This window comes from Oncorhynchus tshawytscha, linkage group LG10 (genome assembly GCF_018296145.1).
Source record: "Oncorhynchus tshawytscha isolate Ot180627B linkage group LG10, Otsh_v2.0, whole genome shotgun sequence".
In the NCBI taxonomy this organism is placed as follows: domain Eukaryota; kingdom Metazoa; phylum Chordata; class Actinopteri; order Salmoniformes; family Salmonidae; genus Oncorhynchus; species Oncorhynchus tshawytscha.
The window spans coordinates 13,659,518-13,683,511 of NC_056438.1; the positions used below are offsets into that span (position 1 = coordinate 13,659,518).

Here is a 23,994-nt window from a genome sequence, read left to right on the forward strand (position 1 = left end):
GAGATAAAAAGAGAGAGAGAGTGATTGAGAGAGAGAGAGAGAGATAAAAAGAGAGAGAGAGTGATTGAGAGAGAGAGATGAAAAGTTGTTAGGCTGAACGTGTACGGAAGGAGGAAGTTGAGAGTTGTGAATCAGAGACAGAGAATCAGAAAGATTCAGAGACAGACAGGTGGTGTGAAGACAGACAGCTGTTATGAAGACAGACAGGTGGTGTGAAGACAGACACATACAGGTTGTGTGAATACAGAGATTAAACACAGTGAAACAGAATGTATAAATTAAATTAAATATGTGGTGAAAGAGGAGACTGGAAAACAACAAAAAGACAACAAGAGAAGAGGATCAGAGAAGAGGATCAGAGACGAGGATCAGAGACGAGGATCAGAGAAGAGGATCAGAGACGAGGACCAGAGACGAGGATCAGAGACAAGGATCAGTGAAGAGGATCAGAGACGAGGATCAGAGAAAAGGATCAGAGACGAGGATCAGAGAAGTGGATCAGAGACGAGGATCAGACAAGAGGATCAGAGAAGTGGATCAGAGAAGTGGATCAGAGAAGAGAATCAGAGACGAGGATCAGAGAAGAGGATCGGAGACGAGGATCAGAGAAGAGAATCAGAGACGAGGATCAGAGAAGAGGATCGGAGAAGAGGATCAGAGAAGTGGATCAGAGAAGAGGATCAACATCGGTGGGGCTGACAACAGAGCAAGAGATGAGAAAACACTGGGTCTACTTTCTTCTGGCCCTCGTGCTGATACATACAGGTTGGTGTCACTTACAAGAAAATAGAATAAGAGGAAAGTTTTAGTTTAGTAGAACACACAGAGCAAGAAAGTGCATTTTTCAAATAATCGAGGAAGACAAAAAAGTCAAATACTTACAGTTGAAGTCGGATGTTTACATACACTTTAGCTAAACGCATTTAAACTCAGTTTTCACAATTCCTGACATTTAATCCTAGTAAAAATTCCCTGTCTTAGGTCAGTTAATATTTGGTAGCATTGCCTTTAAATTGTTTAACTTGGGTCAAACGTTTCGGGTAGCCTTCCACAAGCTTCTCACAATAAGTTGGGTGAATTTTGGCCCATTCCTCCTGACAGAGCTGGTGTAACTGAGTCAGGTTTGTAGGCCTCCTTGCTCGCACACACTTTTTCAGTTCTGCCCACAATTTTTTTATGGAATTGAGGTCAGGGCTTTGTGATGTCCACTCCGATACCTTGACTGTTGTCCTTAAGCCATTTTGCCACAACTTTGGAAGTATGCTTGGGGTCATTGTCCATTTGGAAGACCCATTTGCAACCAAGCTTTAACTTCCTGACTGATGTCTTGAGATGTTGCTTCAATATATTCACACAATTTTCCTCCCTCTTGATACCATCTATTATGTGAAGTGCACCAGTCCCTCCTGCAGCAAAGCACCCCCACAACATGATGCTGCCACCCCCATGCTTCATGGCTGGGATGGTGTTCTTCAGGCTTGCCTTTTTCCTCCAAACATAACGATGGTAATTATGGCCAAACAGTTCTATTTTTGTTTCATCAGACCAGAGGACATTTCTTCAAAAAGTACAATCTTTGTCCCCATGTGCAGTTGCAAACCGTAGCCTGGCTTTTTTATGGAGGTTTTGGAGCAGTGGCTTCTTCCTGGCTGAGCGGCCTTTCAGGTTGTCAATATAGGACTTGTTTTATTGTGGATATAGATACTTTTGTATCTGTTTCCTCCGGCATCTTCACAAGGTCCTTTGCTGTTGTTCTGGGATTGATTTGCACTTTTCGCACCAATTTCTCCTTCCTGAGCGGTATGACGGCTGCATGGTCCAATGGTATTTATACTTGTGTAATATTGTTTGTACAGATGAACGTGGTACCTTCAGGTATTTGGAAATTGCTCCCAAGGATGAACCAGACTTGTGGAGGTCTACAATTTTTTTTCTGAGGTCTTGCCTGATTTCTTTTCATTTTCTCATGATGTCAAGCAAAGAGTCACTGCGTTTGAAGGTAGGCCTTGAAATACATCCGCAGGTACACCTCCAATTCAAATTATGTCAATTAGCCTGTAAGATGCTTCTAAAGCCATGACATAATTTTCTGGAATTTTCCAAGCTGTTTAAAGGCACAGTCAACTTAGTGTATGTAAACTTCTGACCCACTGGAATTGTGATGCAGTGAATTCTAAGTGAAATAATCTGTCTGTAAACAATTGTTGGAAAAATGACTTGTGTCATACACAAAGTAGATGTCCTAACCGACTTGCCAAAACTATAGTTTGTTAACAAGAAATTTGTGGAGTGGTTGAAAAACTAGTTTTAATGACTCAGACCTAAGTCTATGTAAACTAGTTTTAATGACTCAGACCTAAGTGTATGTAAACTAGTTTTAATGACTCCAACCTAAGTGTATGTAAACTAGTTTTAATGACTCAGACCTAAGTCTATGTAAACTAGTTTTAATGACTCCAACCTAAGTCTATGTAAACTAGTTTTAATGACTCCAACCTCAGTGTATGTAGACTAGTTTTAATGACTCCAACCTAAGTGTATGTAAACTAGTTGTAATGACTCCAACCTAAGTGATGTAAACTAGTTTCAATGACTCCAACCTAAGTGTATGTACACTAGTTGTAATGACTCCAACCTAAGTGATGTAAACTAGTTTCAATGACTCCAACCTAAGTGATGTAAACTAGTTTTAATGACTCCAACCTAAGTGTATGTAAACTAGTTTTAATGACTCCAACCTAAGTGTATGTAAACTAGTTTTAATAAACTAGTTTTAATGACTCCAACCTAAGTGTATGTAAACTAGTTTTAATGACTCCAACCTAAGTGTATGTACACTAGTTTTAATGACTCCAACCTAAGTGTATGTAAACTAGTTTTAATGACTCCAACCTAAGTGTATGTAAACTAGTTTTAATGACTCCAACCTAAGTGTATGTAAACTAGTTTTAATGACTCCAACCTAAGTGTATGTAAACTAGTTTTAATGACTCCAACCTAAGTGTATGTAAACTAGTTTTAATGACTCCAACCTAAGTGTATGTAAACTAGTTTTAATGACTCAGACCTAAGTGTATGTAAACTAGTTTTAATGACTCCAACCTAAGTGTATGTAAACTAGTTTTAATGACTCCAACCTAAGTGTATGTAAACTAGTTTTAATGACTCCAACCTAAGTGTATGTAAACTAGTTTTAATGACTCCAACCTAAGTGTATGTAAACTAGTTTTAATGACTCCAACCTAAGTGTATGTAAACTAGTTTTAATGACTCCAACCTAAGTGTATGTAAACTAGTTTTAATGACTCCAACCTAAGTGTATGTAAACTAGTTTTAATGACTCCAACCTAAGTGTATGTAAACTAGTTTTAATGACTCAGACCTAAGTCTATGTAAACTAGTTTTAATGACTCCAACCTAAGTGTATGTAAACTAGTTTTAATGACTCCAACCTAAGTGTATGTAAACTAGTTTTAATGACTCAGACCTAAGTCTATGTAAACTAGTTTTAATGACTCAGACCTAAGTCTATGTAAACTAGTTTTAATGACTCCAACCTAAGTGTATGTAAACTAGTTTTAATGACTCCAACCTAAGTGTATGTAAACTAGTTTTAATGACTCCAACCTAAGTGTATGTAAACTAGTTTTAATGACTCAGACCTAAGTCTATGTAAACTAGTTTTAATGACTCAGACCTAAGTCTATGTAAACTAGTTTTAATGACTCCAACCTAAGTGTATGTAAACTAGTTTTAATGACTCAGACCTAAGTCTATGTAAACTAGTTTTAATGACTCAGACCTAAGTCTATGTAAACTAGTTTTAATGACTCAGACCTAAGTGTATGTAAACTAGTTTTAATGACTCAGACCTAAGTGTATGTAAACTAGTTTTAATGACTCAGACCTAAGTCTATGTAAACTAGTTTTAATGACTCAGACCTAAGTCTATGTAAACTAGTTTTAATGACTCAGACCTAAGTCTATGTAAACTAGTTTTAATGACTCAGACCTAAGTGTATGTAAACTAGTTTTAATGACTCCAACCTAAGTGTATGTAAACTAGTTTTAATGACTCCAACCTAAGTGTATGTAAACTAGTTTTAATGACTCCAACCTAAGTGTATGTAAACTAGTTTTAATGACTCCAACCTAAGTGTATGTAAACTAGTTTTAATGACTCAGACCTAAGTGTATGTAAACTAGTTTTAATGACTCAGACCTAAGTCTATGTAAACTAGTTTTAATGACTCAGACCTAAGTCTATGTAAACTAGTTTTAATGACTCAGACCTAAGTCTATGTAAACTAGTTTTAATGACTCAGACCTAAGTCTATGTAAACTAGTTTTAATGACTCCAACCTAAGTCTATGTAAACTAGTTTTAATGACTCCAACCTAAGTGTATGTAAACTAGTTTTAATGACTCAGACCTAAGTCTATGTAAACTAGTTTTAATGACTCCAACCTAAGTGTATGTAAACTAGTTTTAATGACTCAGACCTAAGTCTATGTAAACTAGTTTTAATGACTCAGACCTAAGTCTATGTAAACTAGTTTTAATGACTCAGACCTAAGTCTATGTAAACTAGTTTTAATGACTCAGACCTAAGTCTATGTACACTAGTTTTAATGACTCAGACCTAAGTCTATGTAAACTAGTTTTAATGACTCAGACCTAAGTGTATGTAAACTAGTTTTAATGACTCAGACCTAAGTCTATGTAAACTAGTTTTAATGACTCAGACCTAAGTCTATGTAAACTAGTTTTAATGACTCAGACCTAAGTCTATGTAAACTAGTTTTAATGACTCAGACCTAAGTCTATGTAAACTAGTTTTAATGACTCAGACCTAAGTGTATGTAAACTAGTTTTAATGACTCAGACCTAAGTCTATGTAAACTAGTTTTAATGACTCAGACCTAAGTCTATGTAAACTAGTTTTAATGACTCAGACCTAAGTCTATGTACACTAGTTTTAATGACTCAGACCTAAGTCTATGTAAACTAGTTTTAATGACTCAGACCTAAGTGTATGTAAACTAGTTTTAATGACTCAGACCTAAGTCTATGTAAACTAGTTTTAATGACTCAGACCTAAGTCTATGTAAACTAGTTTTAATGACTCAGACCTAAGTCTATGTAAACTAGTTTTAATGACTCAGACCTAAGTCTATGTAAACTAGTTTTAATGACTCAGACCTAAGTCTATGTAAACTAGTTTTAATGACTCAGACCTAAGTCTATGTAAACTAGTTTTAATGACTCAGACCTAAGTCTATGTAAACTAGTTTTAATGACTCAGACCTAAGTCTATGTAAACTAGTTTTAATGACTCAGACCTAAGTCTATGTAAACTAGTTTTAATGACTCAGACCTAAGTCTATGTAAACTAGTTTTAATGACTCAGACCTAAGTGTATGTAAACTAGTTTTAATGACTCAGACCTAAGTCTATGTACACTAGTTTTAATGACTCAGACCTAAGTGTATGTAAACTAGTTTTAATGACTCCAACCTAAGTCTATGTAAACTAGTTTTAATGACTCCAACCTAAGTGTATGTAAACTAGTTTTAATGACTCAGACCTAAGTCTATGTAAACTAGTTTTAATGACTCCAACCTAAGTGTATGTAAACTAGTTTTAATGACTCCAACCTAAGTGTATGTAAACTAGTTTTAATGACTCCAACCTAAGTGTATGTAAACTAGTTTTAATGACTCCAACCTAAGTGTATGTAAACTAGTTTTAATGACTCCAACCTAAGTGTATGTAAACTAGTTTTAATGACTCCAACCTAAGTGTATGTAAACTAGTTTTAATGACTCCAACCTAAGTGTATGTAAACTAGTTTTAATGACTCCAACCTAAGTGTATGTAAACTAGTTTTAATGACTCCAACCTAAGTGTATGTAAACTAGTTTTAATGACTCAGACCTAAGTCTATGTAAACTAGTTTTAATGACTCCAACCTAAGTGTATGTAAACTAGTTTTAATGACTCCAACCTAAGTGTATGTAAACTAGTTTTAATGACTCAGACCTAAGTCTATGTAAACTAGTTTTAATGACTCAGACCTAAGTCTATGTAAACTAGTTTTAATGACTCCAACCTAAGTGTATGTAAACTAGTTTTAATGACTCCAACCTAAGTGTATGTAAACTAGTTTTAATGACTCCAACCTAAGTGTATGTAAACTAGTTTTAATGACTCAGACCTAAGTCTATGTAAACTAGTTTTAATGACTCAGACCTAAGTCTATGTAAACTAGTTTTAATGACTCCAACCTAAGTGTATGTAAACTAGTTTTAATGACTCAGACCTAAGTCTATGTAAACTAGTTTTAATGACTCAGACCTAAGTCTATGTAAACTAGTTTTAATGACTCAGACCTAAGTCTATGTACACTAGTTTTAATGACTCAGACCTAAGTCTATGTAAACTAGTTTTAATGACTCAGACCTAAGTGTATGTAAACTAGTTTTAATGACTCAGACCTAAGTCTATGTAAACTAGTTTTAATGACTCCAACCTAAGTCTATGTAAACTAGTTTTAATGACTCAGACCTAAGTCTATGTAAACTAGTTTTAATGACTCAGACCTAAGTCTATGTAAACTAGTTTTAATGACTCCAACCTAAGTGTATGTAAACTAGTTTTAATGACTCCAACCTAAGTGTATGTAAACTAGTTTTAATGACTCCAACCTAAGTGTATGTAAACTAGTTTTAATGACTCCAACCTAAGTGTATGTAAACTAGTTTTAATGACTCCAACCTAAGTGTATGTAAACTAGTTTTAATGACTCCAACCTAAGTGTATGTAAACTAGTTTTAATGACTCCAACCTAAGTGTATGTAAACTAGTTTTAATGACTCAGACCTAAGTGTATGTAAACTAGTTTTAATGACTCCAACCTAAGTGTATGTAAACTAGTTTTAATGACTCCAACCTAAGTGTATGTAAACTAGTTTTAATGACTCCAACCTAAGTGTATGTAAACTAGTTTTAATGACTCCAACCTAAGTGTATGTAAACTAGTTTTAATGACTCCAACCTAAGTGTATGTAAACTAGTTTTAATGACTCCAACCTAAGTGTATGTAAACTAGTTTTAATGACTCCAACCTAAGTGTATGTAAACTAGTTTTAATGACTCCAACCTAAGTGTATGTAAACTAGTTTTAATGACTCAGACCTAAGTCTATGTAAACTAGTTTTAATGACTCCAACCTAAGTGTATGTAAACTAGTTTTAATGACTCCAACCTAAGTGTATGTAAACTAGTTTTAATGACTCAGACCTAAGTCTATGTAAACTAGTTTTAATGACTCAGACCTAAGTCTATGTAAACTAGTTTTAATGACTCCAACCTAAGTGTATGTAAACTAGTTTTAATGACTCCAACCTAAGTGTATGTAAACTAGTTTTAATGACTCCAACCTAAGTGTATGTAAACTAGTTTTAATGACTCAGACCTAAGTCTATGTAAACTAGTTTTAATGACTCAGACCTAAGTCTATGTAAACTAGTTTTAATGACTCCAACCTAAGTGTATGTAAACTAGTTTTAATGACTCAGACCTAAGTCTATGTAAACTAGTTTTAATGACTCAGACCTAAGTCTATGTAAACTAGTTTTAATGACTCAGACCTAAGTGTATGTAAACTAGTTTTAATGACTCAGACCTAAGTGTATGTAAACTAGTTTTAATGACTCAGACCTAAGTCTATGTAAACTAGTTTTAATGACTCAGACCTAAGTCTATGTAAACTAGTTTTAATGACTCAGACCTAAGTCTATGTAAACTAGTTTTAATGACTCAGACCTAAGTGTATGTAAACTAGTTTTAATGACTCCAACCTAAGTGTATGTAAACTAGTTTTAATGACTCCAACCTAAGTGTATGTAAACTAGTTAATGACTCCAACCTAAGTGTATGTAAACTAGTTTTAATGACTCCAACCTAAGTGTATGTAAACTAGTTTTAATGACTCAGACCTAAGTGTATGTAAACTAGTTTTAATGACTCAGACCTAAGTCTATGTAAACTAGTTTTAATGACTCAGACCTAAGTCTATGTAAACTAGTTTTAATGACTCAGACCTAAGTCTATGTAAACTAGTTTTAATGACTCAGACCTAAGTCTATGTAAACTAGTTTTAATAACTCCAACCTAAGTCTATGTAAACTAGTTTTAATGACTCCAACCTAAGTGTATGTAAACTAGTTTTAATGACTCAGACCTAAGTCTATGTAAACTAGTTTTAATGACTCCAACCTAAGTGTATGTAAACTAGTTTTAATGACTCCAACCTAAGTGTATGTAAACTAGTTTTAATGACTCAGACCTAAGTCTATGTAAACTAGTTTTAATGACTCAGACCTAAGTCTATGTAAACTAGTTTTAATGACTCAGACCTAAGTCTATGTACACTAGTTTTAATGACTCAGACCTAAGTCTATGTAAACTAGTTTTAATGACTCAGACCTAAGTGTATGTAAACTAGTTTTAATGACTCAGACCTAAGTCTATGTAAACTAGTTTTAATGACTCAGACCTAAGTCTATGTAAACTAGTTTTAATGACTCAGACCTAAGTCTATGTAAACTAGTTTTAATGACTCAGACCTAAGTCTATGTAAACTAGTTTTAATGACTCAGACCTAAGTGTATGTAAACTAGTTTTAATGACTCAGACCTAAGTCTATGTAAACTAGTTTTAATGACTCAGACCTAAGTCTATGTAAACTAGTTTTAATGACTCAGACCTAAGTCTATGTACACTAGTTTTAATGACTCAGACCTAAGTCTATGTAAACTAGTTTTAATGACTCAGACCTAAGTGTATGTAAACTAGTTTTAATGACTCAGACCTAAGTCTATGTAAACTAGTTTTAATGACTCAGACCTAAGTCTATGTAAACTAGTTTTAATGACTCAGACCTAAGTCTATGTAAACTAGTTTTAATGACTCAGACCTAAGTCTATGTAAACTAGTTTTAATGACTCAGACCTAAGTCTATGTAAACTAGTTTTAATGACTCAGACCTAAGTCTATGTAAACTAGTTTTAATGACTCAGACCTAAGTCTATGTAAACTAGTTTTAATGACTCAGACCTAAGTCTATGTAAACTAGTTTTAATGACTCAGACCTAAGTCTATGTAAACTAGTTTTAATGACTCAGACCTAAGTCTATGTAAACTAGTTTTAATGACTCAGACCTAAGTGTATGTAAACTAGTTTTAATGACTCAGACCTAAGTCTATGTACACTAGTTTTAATGACTCAGACCTAAGTCTATGTAAACTAGTTTTAATGACTCCAACCTAAGTCTATGTAAACTAGTTTTAATGACTCCAACCTAAGTGTATGTAAACTAGTTTTAATGACTCAGACCTAAGTCTATGTAAACTAGTTTTAATGACTCCAACCTAAGTGTATGTAAACTAGTTTTAATGACTCCAACCTAAGTGTATGTAAACTAGTTTTAATGACTCCAACCTAAGTGTATGTAAACTAGTTTTAATGACTCCAACCTAAGTGTATGTAAACTAGTTTTAATGACTCCAACCTAAGTGTATGTAAACTAGTTTTAATGACTCCAACCTAAGTGTATGTAAACTAGTTTTAATGACTCCAACCTAAGTGTATGTAAACTAGTTTTAATGACTCCAACCTAAGTGTATGTAAACTAGTTTTAATGACTCCAACCTAAGTGTATGTAAACTAGTTTTAATGACTCAGACCTAAGTCTATGTAAACTAGTTTTAATGACTCCAACCTAAGTGTATGTAAACTAGTTTTAATGACTCCAACCTAAGTGTATGTAAACTAGTTTTAATGACTCAGACCTAAGTCTATGTAAACTAGTTTTAATGACTCAGACCTAAGTCTATGTAAACTAGTTTTAATGACTCCAACCTAAGTGTATGTAAACTAGTTTTAATGACTCCAACCTAAGTGTATGTAAACTAGTTTTAATGACTCCAACCTAAGTGTATGTAAACTAGTTTTAATGACTCAGACCTAAGTCTATGTAAACTAGTTTTAATGACTCAGACCTAAGTCTATGTAAACTAGTTTTAATGACTCCAACCTAAGTGTATGTAAACTAGTTTTAATGACTCAGACCTAAGTCTATGTAAACTAGTTTTAATGACTCAGACCTAAGTCTATGTAAACTAGTTTTAATGACTCAGACCTAAGTCTATGTACACTAGTTTTAATGACTCAGACCTAAGTCTATGTAAACTAGTTTTAATGACTCAGACCTAAGTGTATGTAAACTAGTTTTAATGACTCAGACCTAAGTCTATGTAAACTAGTTTTAATGACTCAGACCTAAGTCTATGTAAACTAGTTTTAATGACTCAGACCTAAGTCTATGTAAACTAGTTTTAATGACTCAGACCTAAGTCTATGTAAACTAGTTTTAATGACTCAGACCTAAGTCTATGTAAACTAGTTTTAATGACTCAGACCTAAGTCTATGTAAACTAGTTTTAATGACTCAGACCTAAGTCTATGTAAACTAGTTTTAATGACTCAGACCTAAGTCTATGTAAACTAGTTTTAATGACTCAGACCTAAGTCTATGTAAACTAGTTTTAATGACTCAGACCTAAGTCTATGTAAACTAGTTTTAATGACTCAGACCTAAGTGTATGTAAACTAGTTTTAATGACTCAGACCTAAGTCTATGTACACTAGTTTTAATGACTCAGACCTAAGTCTATGTAAACTAGTTTTAATGACTCAGACCTAAGTCTATGTAAACTAGTTTTAATGACTCAGACCTAAGTGTATGTAAACTAGTTTTAATGACTCAGACCTAAGTCTATGTAAACTAGTTTTAATGACTCCAACCTAAGTGTATGTAAACTAGTTTTAATGACTCCAACCTAAGTGTATGTAAACTAGTTTTAATGACTCCAACCTAAGTGTATGTAAACTAGTTTTAATGACTCCAACCTAAGTGTATGTAAACTAGTTTTAATGACTCCAACCTAAGTGTATGTAAACTAGTTTTAATGACTCCAACCTAAGTGTATGTAAACTAGTTTTAATGACTCCAACCTAAGTGTATGTAAACTAGTTTTAATGACTCCAACCTAAGTGTATGTAAACTAGTTTTAATGACTCCAACCTAAGTGTATGTAAACTAGTTTTAATGACTCAGACCTAAGTCTATGTAAACTAGTTTTAATGACTCCAACCTAAGTGTATGTAAACTAGTTTTAATGACTCCAACCTAAGTGTATGTAAACTAGTTTTAATGACTCAAACCTAAGTCTATGTAAACTAGTTTTAATGACTCAGACCTAAGTCTATGTAAACTAGTTTTAATGACTCCAACCTAAGTGTATGTAAACTAGTTTTAATGACTCCAACCTAAGTGTATGTAAACTAGTTTTAATGACTCCAACCTAAGTGTATGTAAACTAGTTTTAATGACTCAGACCTAAGTCTATGTAAACTAGTTTTAATGACTCAGACCTAAGTCTATGTAAACTAGTTTTAATGACTCCAACCTAAGTCTATGTAAACTAGTTTTAATGACTCAGACCTAAGTCTATGTAAACTAGTTTTAATGACAAAGACCTAAGTCTATGTAAACTAGTTTTAATGACTCAGACCTAAGTGTATGTAAACTAGTTTTAATGACTCAGACCTAAGTGTATGTAAACTAGTTTTAATGACTCAGACCTAAGTCTATGTAAACTAGTTTTAATGACTCAGACCTAAGTCTATGTAAACTAGTTTTAATGACTCAGACCTAAGTCTATGTAAACTAGTTTTAATGACTCAGACCTAAGTGTATGTAAACTAGTTTTAATGACTCCAACCTAAGTGTATGTAAACTAGTTTTAATGACTCCAACCTAAGTGTATGTAAACTAGTTTTAATGACTCCAACCTAAGTGTATGTAAACTAGTTTTAATGACTCCAACCTAAGTGTATGTAAACTAGTTTTAATGACTCAGACCTAAGTGTATGTAAACTAGTTTTAATGACTCAGACCTAAGTCTATGTAAACTAGTTTTAATGACTCAGACCTAAGTCTATGTAAACTAGTTTTAATGACTCAGACCTAAGTCTATGTAAACTAGTTTTAATGACTCAGACCTAAGTCTATGTAAACTAGTTTTAATGACTCCAACCTAAGTCTATGTAAACTAGTTTTAATGACTCCAACCTAAGTGTATGTAAACTAGTTTTAATGACTCAGACCTAAGTCTATGTAAACTAGTTTTAATGACTCAGACCTAAGTCTATGTAAACTAGTTTTAATGACTCAGACCTAAGTGTATGTAAACTAGTTTTAATGACTCAGACCTAAGTCTATGTAAACTAGTTTTAATGACTCAGACCTAAGTCTATGTAAACTAGTTTTAATGACTCAGACCTAAGTCTATGTACACTAGTTTTAATGACTCAGACCTAAGTCTATGTAAACTAGTTTTAATGACTCAGACCTAAGTCTATGTAAACTAGTTTTAATGACTCAGACCTAAGTCTATGTAAACTAGTTTTAATGACTCAGACCTAAGTCTATGTAAACTAGTTTTAATGACTCAGGCCTAAGTCTATGTAAACTAGTTTTAATGACTCAGACCTAAGTCTATGTAAACTAGTTTTAATGACTCAGACCTAAGTCTATGTAAACTAGTTTTAATGACTCAGACCTAAGTCTATGTAAACTAGTTTTAATGACTCAGACCTAAGTCTATGTAAACTAGTTTTAATGACTCAGACCTAAGTCTATGTAAACTAGTTTTAATGACTCAGACCTAAGTCTATGTAAACTAGTTTTAATGACTCAGACCTAAGTGTATGTAAACTAGTTTTAATGACTCAGACCTAAGTCTATGTACACTAGTTTTAATGACTCAGACCTAAGTCTATGTAAACTAGTTTTAATGACTCAGACCTAAGTCTATGTAAACTAGTTTTAATGACTCAGACCTAAGTGTATGTAAACTAGTTTTAATGACTCAGACCTAAGTCTATGTAAACTAGATTTAATGACTCCAACCTAAGTGTATGTAAACTAGTTTTAATGACTCCAACCTAAGTGTATGTAAACTAGTTTTAATGACTCAGACCTAAGTCTATGTAAACTAGTTTTAATGACTCAGACCTAAGTCTATGTAAACTAGTTTTAATGACTCAGACCTAAGTCTATGTAAACTAGTTTTAATGACAAAGACCTAAGTCTATGTAAACTAGTTTTAATGACTCAGACCTAAGTGTATGTAAACTAGTTTTAATGACTCAGACCTAAGTGTATGTAAACTAGTTTTAATGACTCAGACCTAAGTCTATGTAAACTAGTTTTAATGACTCAGACCTAAGTCTATGTAAACTAGTTTTAATGACTCAGACCTAAGTCTATGTAAACTAGTTTTAATGACTCAGACCTAAGTGTATGTAAACTAGTTTTAATGACTCCAACCTAAGTGTATGTAAACTAGTTTTAATGACTCCAACCTAAGTGTATGTAAACTAGTTTTAATGACTCCAACCTAAGTGTATGTAAACTAGTTTTAATGACTCCAACCTAAGTGTATGTAAACTAGTTTTAATGACTCAGACCTAAGTGTATGTAAACTAGTTTTAATGACTCAGACCTAAGTCTATGTAAACTAGTTTTAATGACTCAGACCTAAGTCTATGTAAACTAGTTTTAATGACTCAGACCTAAGTCTATGTAAACTAGTTTTAATGACTCAGACCTAAGTCTATGTACACTAGTTTTAATGACTCAGACCTAAGTCTATGTAAACTAGTTTTAATGACTCAGACCTAAGTCTATGTAAACTAGTTTTAATGACTCAGACCTAAGTCTATGTAAACTAGTTTTAATGACTCAGACCTAAGTCTATGTAAACTAGTTTTAATGACTCAGGCCTAAGTCTATGTAAACTAGTTTTAATGACTCAGACCTAAGTCTATGTAAACTAGTTTTAATGACTCAGACCTAAGTCTATGTAAACTAGTTTTAATGACTCAGACCTAAGTCTATGTAAACTAGTTTTAATGACTCAGACCTAAGTCTATGTAAACTAGTTTTAATGACTCAGACCTAAGTCTATGTAAACTAGTTTTAATGACTCAGACCTAAGTCTATGTAAACTAGTTTTAATGACTCAGACCTAAGTCTATGTAAACTAGTTTTAATGACTCAGACCTAAGTCTATGTAAACTAGTTTTAATGACTCAGACCTAAGTCTATGTAAACTAGTTTTAATGACTCAGACCTAAGTCTATGTAAACTAGTTTTAATGACTCAGACCTAAGTCTATGTAAACTAGTTTTAATGACTCAGACCTAAGTCTATGTAAACTAGTTTTAATGACTCAGACCTAAGTCTATGTAAACTAGTTTTAATGACTCAGACCTAAGTCTATGTAAACTAGTTTTAATAACTCCAACCTAAGTCTATGTAAACTAGTTTTAATGACTCCAACCTAAGTGTATGTAAACTAGTTTTAATGACTCAGACCTAAGTCTATGTAAACTAGTTTTAATGACTCAGACCTAAGTGTATGTAAACTAGTTTTAATGACTCAGACCTAAGTCTATGTAAACTAGTTTTAATGACTCAGACCTAAGTCTATGTAAACTAGTTTTAATGACTCAGACCTAAGTCTATGTAAACTAGTTTTAATGACTCAGACCTAAGTCTATGTACACTAGTTTTAATGACTCAGACCTAAGTCTATGTAAACTAGTTTTAATGACTCAGACCTAAGTGTATGTAAACTAGTTTTAATGACTCAGACCTAAGTCTATGTAAACTAGTTTTAATGACTCAGACCTAAGTCTATGTAAACTAGTTTTAATGACTCAGACCTAAGTCTATGTAAACTAGTTTTAATGACTCAGACCTAAGTCTATGTAAACTAGTTTTAATGACTCAGACCTAAGTGTATGTAAACTAGTTTTAATGACTCAGACCTAAGTCTATGTAAACTAGTTTTAATGACTCAGACCTAAGTCTATGTAAACTAGTTTTAATGACTCAGACCTAAGTCTATGTACACTAGTTTTAATGACTCAGACCTAAGTCTATGTAAACTAGTTTTAATGACTCAGACCTAAGTGTATGTAAACTAGTTTTAATGACTCAGACCTAAGTCTATGTAAACTAGTTTTAATGACTCAGACCTAAGTCTATGTAAACTAGTTTTAATGACTCAGACCTAAGTCTATGTAAACTAGTTTTAATGACTCAGACCTAAGTCTATGTAAACTAGTTTTAATGACTCAGACCTAAGTCTATGTAAACTAGTTTTAATGACTCAGACCTAAGTCTATGTAAACTAGTTTTAATGACTCAGACCTAAGTCTATGTAAACTAGTTTTAATGACTCAGACCTAAGTCTATGTAAACTAGTTTTAATGACTCAGACCTAAGTCTATGTAAACTAGTTTTAATGACTCAGACCTAAGTCTATGTAAACTAGTTTTAATGACTCAGACCTAAGTGTATGTAAACTAGTTTTAATGACTCAGACCTAAGTCTATGTACACTAGTTTTAATGACTCAGACCTAAGTCTATGTAAACTAGTTTTAATGACTCAGACCTAAGTCTATGTAAACTAGTTTTAATGACTCAGACCTAAGTCTATGTAAACTAGTTTTAATGACTCCAACCTAAGTGTATGTAAACTAGTTTTAATGACTCCAACCTAAGTGTATGTAAACTAGTTTTAATGACTCCAACCTAAGTGTATGTAAACTAGTTTTAATGACTCAGACCTAAGTGTATGTAAACTAGTTTTAATGACTCAGACCTAAGTCTATGTAAACTTGCGACTTCAACTGTATGTGTGTGTGTCTGAATGTGTGTCTGAATGTGTATTAATGCAAAAAAAATAATTTCACTGGAAGTGGCTGTGACTTTTTCTAGCGCCCACACATAACTGACTTCTACCCTGTTGCTTCACACAGGCATAGCCAGCAGTGTGATCTCTGTGTCTCACACACAGGACAGAGAGCATCTGTCTATTACCTGTCGTCTCCTGTCGGAAAACGACACTGTTTCTCAGATCAACTGGGAGATGATCAGCAGTCCCAACCATACCAAACTGAAACTGGGCACCTTCCATCCCGTGTTCGGTATAATAATAATGTCATATATATATATACAGTGGGGCAAAAAAGTATTTAGTCAGCCACCAATTGTGCAAGTTCTCCCACTTAAAAAGATGAGAGAGGCCTGTAATTTTCATCATAAGTACACTTCAACTATGACAGACAAAATGAGAAATAAAATCCAGAAAATCACATTGTAGGATTTTTTATTAATTTATTTGCAAATTATGGTGGAAAATAAGTATTTGGTCACCTACAAACAAGCAAGTGTTCTGGCTCTCGCAGACCTGTAACTTCTTCTTTAAGAGGCTCCTCTGTCCTCCACTCGTTACCTGTATTAATGGCATCTGTTTGAACTTGTTATCAGTATAAAAGACACCTGTCCACAACCTCAAACAGTCACACTCCAAACTCCACTATGGCCAAGACCAAAGAGTTGTCAAAGGACACCAGAAACAAAATTGTAGACCTGCACCAGGCTGGGAAGACTGAATCTGCAATAGGTAAGCAGCTTGGTTTGAAGAAATCAACTGTGGGAGCAATTATTAGGAAATGGAAGACATACAAGACCACTGATAATCTCCCTCGATCTGGGGTTCCACGCAAGATCTCACCCCGTGGGGTCAAAATTATCACAAGAACGGTGAGCAAAAATCCCAGAACCACACGGGGGGACCTAGTGAATGACCTGCAGAGAGCTGGGACCAAAGTAACAAAGCCTACCATCAGCAAGGGCATTGAAGATGAAACGTGGCTGGGTCTGATCCCAAACACACCGCCCGGGCAACGAAGGAGTGGCTTCGTAAGAAGCATTTCAAGGTCCTGGAGTGGCCTAGCCAGTCTCCAGATCTCAACCCCATAGAAAATCTTTAGAGGGAGTTGAAAGTCCGTGTTGCCCAGCAACAGCCCCAAAACATCACTGCTCTAGATGAGATCTGCATGGAGGAATGGGCCAAAATACCAGCAACAGTGTGTGAAAACCTTGTGAAGGCTTACAGAAAATGTTTGACCTCTGTCATAGCCAACAAAGGGTATATAACAGTATTGAGATAAACTTTTGTTATTGACCAAATACTTATTTTCCACCATAATTTGCAAATAAATTCATTAAAAATCCTACAATGTGATTTTATGGATTTTTTTTTCTCATTTTGTCTGTCATAGTTGAAGTGTACCTATAATTACAGGCCTCTCTCATCTTTTTAAGTGGGAGAACTTGCACAATTGGTGGCTGACTAAATACTTTTTTGCCCCACTCTATATATATATATATATATATTAACCTAGCAATGTAGTATGTGTATGCTATACTCATAATGTACAGAACTTTGGGATTTGTGTGAATAAAAAGTAAATAACATGTATTATTGTTGTTATTATCAATATCATACATATTACGTTTAGGTACCTACGTGGTCCCAGAGTACAACGACACTGTGAAGATCCAAAGTAGTGCCTCCAGCCGTAGTTCCAGACTCCACCTGAAGGGAGGCGCTGTGGAGGAGGTCAGCCAACTCTGCTGTGTATTCATCACGTTTCCCTCTGGGGTGCTGGAGCACTGTACACATACCCGGATCAATGAAAACACTGGTACTCTCCCTCTATACCTTTATCTCGTTTCTCTCTCTCTCTCTCTCTCTCTCTCTCTCTCTCTCTCTCTCTCTCTCAACAAAAGTTTCTCTCTCTGTCTATGTGAAATATATCCTGGGCATTCCCTTCTCTCACTTCCTCTCTCACTTCCTCTCTCATTTTCTCTCTCTCTCTCATTTTCTCTCTCATTTTCTCTCTCTCTCTCTCTCTCTCTCTCTCTATTCTATTCTATTCTGTTCTATTTAATTCAATTCAATATAAGGGCTTTATTGGCATGGGAAACATATGTTGACATTGCCAAAGCAGTGGAGGCCCATGATCTTCTGCTGTTGGAAGTATTGTGTTTTACATGTCTGTGTGTCTGTCCACAGCAGAGGCCCAGGAGTCAGAGGATGCACAGCGGCTGCTAGGGGAAAGAACTTTGGAACAGTGGTCCCTGTTGGTTGGAGGCTCTACCATCAGCATCCTGAGCATTGTGACCTCACTGTACTACTGCTGGAAGTACTGCTGCAGACACTGCTGTCACAGGTAGGCCTACCTCAGTGGAGGTTGGTGCTGTTTAAGATGAGGCTACTGTAGACCATTGAAAAACATTTTGTCTGTCTCTCAACCTATCAAAATCATTCTTCCCTCTGTATCTCTATTCCAAGCTCATTTTACTGTCTCTCCATCATCTCTATCACTGCTCTCTCTTCCACTTTGTTTTTTCTCTTTGTCTCTCTCTGTCACACACAGGATGGAAAGACAGGCCTCACTCTCTCTGTCAGTAAAGTTTCCAGTAGCACTGATTCTAACACCAAAGGTTATCATTTCTCTGACTCTAACAACAAGACTCATCTGCTCTCTGACTCTAACAACAAGACTCATCTGCTCTCTGACTCTAACAACAAGACTCATCTGCTCTCTGACTCTAACAACAAGACTCATCTGCTCTCTGACTCTAACAACGAGACTCATCTGCTCTCTGACTCTAACAACGAGACTCATCTGCTCTCTGACTAACAACGAGACTCATCTGCTCTCTGACTCTAACAACGAGACTTATCTGCTCTCTGACTCTAACAACGAGACTTATCTGCTCTCTGACTCTAACACCAAAGGTTTTCAGCTCTCTGACTCTAAAAGAAGACGTATCAGCTCTCTGACTCTAAAAGAAGATGTAGCAGCTCTTTGACTCTAAAAGAAGACGTATCAGCTCTCTGACTCTAACACCAAATGTTTTCAGTTCTCTGACTCTAAACCAAGACTCATCTGCTCTCTGACTCTAACAACGAGACTCATCTGCTCTCTGACTCTAACGACGAGACTTATCTGCTCTCTGACTCTAACACCAAAGGTTTTCAGCTCTCTGACTCTAAAAGAAGACATATCAGCTCTCTGACTCTAAAAGAAGACGTAGCAGCTCTTTGACTCCAAAAGAAGACGTATCAGCTCTCTGACTCTAACACCAAATGTTTTCAGTTCTCTGACTCTAAACCAAGACTCATCTGCTCTCTGACTCTAACGACGAGACTTATCTGCTCTCTGACTCTAACACCAAAGGTTTTCAGCTCTCTGACTCTAAAAGAAGACGTATCAGCTCTCTGACTCTAAAAGAAGACGTAGCAGCTCTTTGACTCTAAAAGAAGACGTAGCAGCTCTTTGACTCTAAAAGAAGACGTAGCAGCTCTTTGACTCTAAAAGAAGACATATCAGCTCTCTGGCTCTAACACCAAATGTTTTCAGTTCTCTGACTCTAAACCAAGACTTATCTGCTCTTGTCTCTTGTTCCAGGAGGCGAATGTTTGAGGTAGAGGCGTATCTGACAGATCAACACACAGAATCAGAAGTAAAGTTATTTTCTCAGCTACACTTTTAGCTTAACATGCCATTTTGACACAATGGAAACTTACATCCTTACGTAGAAATCCTTTATCTAGAAAGGAAGTGTTGTAACCTAAAGCACACGGAAAAGGTCATTGGTGAAAGTTAATATAGGCTACCTAACCACATGTCTCTCTAGAGTCATAGAGATAGAGAGCCATTGCCTGTCTCTATGGGTAGAGTGACCTCAGTAAACATAGTGACCTGCGTTACCATGAAAACCCACAGGGCCCCCCATTCTGCATGGTTATCACCATGGTTTCCTGTTGTTCACTGTCTCGGGCCATCGCTCAGCCGTTTCTCTCTCTCTCTCTCTCTCACACACACACACACACACACACACACACACACACACACACACACACACACACACACTGGTAAATGTGGTTTGGTGTTTATCATACTTGGGTTCACAATAGTGTAACACACAGAAGCTGGTGTACTGTTAACAGGGCAGAAGAATCAGTCTGTCAAGCAAAGCTTTTTATAAGATTTGCTGTGTGGTCAGATTTAGTGTGATGTGAACATTGCAGTGAGAACACAGTGCTCCTTTTCATTTGGTCTTTACATTTACATGATAGAACATGATGAAATGAAAACTGATACAAGCAACATTAAAAATAATTTAGGTGCCAATAATTTTCAAAATAACATCTCTCTCTCTCTCTCATCCAGGGGGTCACAGAGGAGCCCCCCCAGCAACCCCCTCTTCCCTCATCCCCCCAGCCTCAGCCCCAGGGTTTTGACCCCTCCAAGCTCTATGCTAAGATCAAGCTGGACCTGCTGTATGGACGGCTGTGGAAGGCCTACCAGGGGACGGCCACAACCTGGGGCCCCACAACACAGCACGGGCCACAACAAGGGCCACAACAGGTATGTCTTTCTTTCTACACGTTTTATATTGATCTATGAATGAGGAAACCTCACTTTTCAAAGCAGTCAATTCAAAATAAAGGAATTTATTCAACTTCTACAGTGCTTTTCGTCACAAAAATAATCTTAAAGTGCTTGAAAAAGCCAAACGAAGAAGAATGGAATGAAACAGCTGTATGACAGACTGGGTCTGAACTAGGATGTTCAGTTAGACCGGATGTTTTTCAGTGTTTCAAACCTCCGACAGGTGGAGTGATAGTCAAGAATGAACCACATGTTTGTAGCGGTCTGTCCATGATACGGCGTTGCTCTCCCTTCATGACATCTCAGTCGACCAGACAGGTCCTACAGGCGCTAGTTTCGGCGCACATTAACTACTGCCCGGCTGTGCGGCAAAGGGACATAGGTACAATTGCAGTTGGTCCAGAACAAAGCAGCACCTAGGTGCACAGAGACACACACGGAGGGAAAGAGTCAGTCACATGCATGTCAGTCTCTCCTGGCTCAAAGTTGAGGAGAGATTGACTGCATCACCAGCTGTCTTTGTGCGAGGTGTTGATGTGTTGAAGGCACCGAACTGTCTGTTCAAGCAGTTGGCAGCACAGTTCGGACACTCACACAAGACATACCACCACAAGACATGCAACCTGAGGTCTTTTGGCCTTTCTAGGGAGGTTTTGGCCTTTCTAGGGAGTTTTTCCTAGCCAATGTGCTTCTACACCTGCATTGCTTGCTGTTTGGGGTTTTAGGCTGGGGTTCTGTACAGCACTTTGAGATATCAGCTGATGTACGAAGGGCTATATAAATACATTTGATTTGATTTGATCTTTCCACAGTCCCCAGCTCCAGAATAGAGGCTAGGAAACTCAAGTATTAAGTAGAGGCATGACTACATGGAACTCTCTGCCACCCCAAGTAACTCAAGTATTAAATAGAGGCATGACTACATGGAACTCTCTGCCACCCCAAGTAACTCAAGCTAGCAATTTAACCAGTTTAATAAAACAGATGAAACCTTACAGCAGAAAGGGGACTGTGACGAGACACGTACATTTTACATAGAGTACCAGTCAAAAGTTTGGACATACCTACTCATTCCAGGATTTTTCTTTATTTTCGTTATTCATACCAATAGTGTGCAAAGCTGTCATCAAAACAAAGGGTGTAAAATATAAAATATATTTTTGATTTGTTTAACACTTTTTTGGTTACTACATGATTCCATATGTGTTCTTTTATAGTTTTGATGTATTCAATATTATTCTAGAATGTAGAAAATAGGAAAAATAAGGGAAAACCCTTGAATGAGTAGGTGTGTCCAAACTGTTGACTGGTACTGTACAGTGTATTGTAATTTGCACTGTTCTATGTATTAGACATAGATATTGTGTACGTACTGATAGGTAGGCTGTGTGTGATGTTAAATGTATGTATTTCAGTCCTTGACTAATAATGTTCTGTACTATGTACTATATCATGTTTCATGTGGACCCCAGGAAGAATAGCGGCTAAAGGGGATCCTAATAAAATACCAAACAAAGTAGAGGTCTTCACGTTCGGGTGGACCTGAGGAAGAGTAGCGGCTAAAGGGGATCCTAATAAAATACCAAACAAAGTAGAGGTCTTCACGGGTTCGGGTGGACCTGAGGAAGAATAGCGGCTAAAGGGGATCCTAATAAAATACCAAACAAAGTAGAGGTCTTCACGTTCGGGTGGACCTGAGGAAGAATAGCGGCTAAAGGGGATCCTAATAAAATACCAAACAAAGTAGAGGTCTTCACGGGTTCGGGTGGAAGGAAAGTAGCGGCTAAAGGGGATCCTAATAAAATACCAAACAAAGTAGAGGTCTTCACGTTCGGGTGGACCCGGCTAAAGGGGATCCTAATAAAATACCAAACAAAGTAGAGGTCTTCACGTTCGGGTGGACCCGAGGAAGAGTAGCGGCTAAAGGGGATCCTAATAAAATACCAAACAAAGTAGAGGTCTTCACGGGTTCGGGTGGACCCGAGGAAGAGTAGCGGCTAAAGGGGATCCTAATAAAATACCAAACAAAGTAGAGGTCTTCACGGTTCGGGTGGACCCGAGGAAGAGTAGCGGCTAAAGGGGATCCTAATAAAATACCAAATACAACTTGAATACAAAGCAAAAAATAACGTTTGTTGAAGCCTGTGCATCAAAAGACACAGAAATGACACATGTACAGCATTTGATAAAGTCAACATCATAATCAGGTCTACTTCCTTCTGGGGGAAAATTGGGCATCACAGAGGGAAGAACCGGAAGAATCCGTTCTACAACTAGAACCAGAACATCAACCACCTCTGGTAGGAAGAGAGGAACCAGTGACAGTGACTGAGCCTGAAACTGAGTCTGAGCTAATACCTCCACCAACTCTGGAACCTGGGACACAGATGGAGGAAATGGAGTCGGACACTGGTTTATGAGGGGAGTGTGTGTGTGTGTGTGTGTGTGTGTGTGTGTGTGTGTGTGTGTGTGTGTGTGTGTGTGTGTGTGTGTGTGTGTGTGTGTGTGTGTGTGTGTGTGTGTGTGTGTGTGTGTGTGTGTGTGTGTGTGTGTGTGTGTTGGGATGAATAATGTATTGTTGACATTGGTTGAAACTATCTGTCAATTAATACGATCAATCTTTATTGTCCCAGAGGGACATTTAGTGTGAGAATATTAAACTCATCTGAACTTTTAAACAGAGTTAAGGGTTTAATGACCTTTGGCTTTTTAAAGAGACCTGTTATTACAAGGAGTGAGACAGTGTATGTTTGTGGCTTTCTGTTAAATATAACTGAGTTATACTGATTCATGGCCAATATACAGTATATAAAATATTTTTATGTTGTACTTAACAGTTTTGCTTATTTTGCAACAAGATATTTCATTGTTCTACTGTAGGCGTATTACTGAAACCCTTTGAATATCATTTTGCTGTATACTTAAATATACTTTGTATACTTTTATTTCAATAAAAAAATCAGACCATCAAAATTGATTCTCCTTCACTTGACATCATTAGAGGCTGCTGAGGGGAGGACAGCTCATCAGAAATGGCATGAACAGAGCAAATGGAATGGCATCAAACCATGTACCATTCCACTGATTCCGCTCCACCCATTACCACGAGCCTGTCCTCCCAAAGTAAGGTGCCACCAACCTCCTGTGCTTGCCATTTAGATTGTGCCTGCTCTTTCTTTGGGCCACTGGGGGGCGACACAATACTTGTTGTTCGCTGACTGAAGCCCAGGGTAGAGTGACAAACACACTGTAAGGTTAATGTCTACTTTTGTAACTGAAACACGGACAGTTTTAACAATCATAATGCAGTGCCTTCAGAACGTATTCACACCCCTTGACTTTTTCCACATTTTGATGCATTACAGCCTCAATTTAAAATGGATTACATTTACAATTGTGTCACTGGCCTACACACAATACCCAATAATGTCAAAGTGGAATTATGTTTTTAGATTAGATTAGATTTTTTCTATAAACTAAAAAATGAAAAGCTGAAATGTCAATAAGTATTCAATCCCTTTGCTATGGTGAGCCTAAA

At 36.2% G+C, this 23,994-nt stretch overlaps 1 protein-coding gene across 1 annotated transcript; it reads left to right on the forward strand.

Moving 5' to 3' along the window:
• The first annotated feature begins 448 nt into the window (after nucleotides 1-448).
• LOC121847421 lies at nucleotides 449-23,438 on the forward strand. The gene is made up of 7 exons (XM_042328169.1): nucleotides 449-765; nucleotides 15,963-16,130; nucleotides 17,511-17,696; nucleotides 18,068-18,224; nucleotides 19,470-19,524; nucleotides 20,235-20,432; nucleotides 22,700-23,438. The coding sequence occupies exons 1-7, from the start codon at nucleotides 714-716 to the stop codon at nucleotides 22,874-22,876; spliced, it is 993 nt and encodes a 330-aa protein (XP_042184103.1). The 5' UTR covers nucleotides 449-713; the 3' UTR covers nucleotides 22,877-23,438.
• The last annotated feature ends 556 nt before the right edge of the window (nucleotides 23,439-23,994 follow it).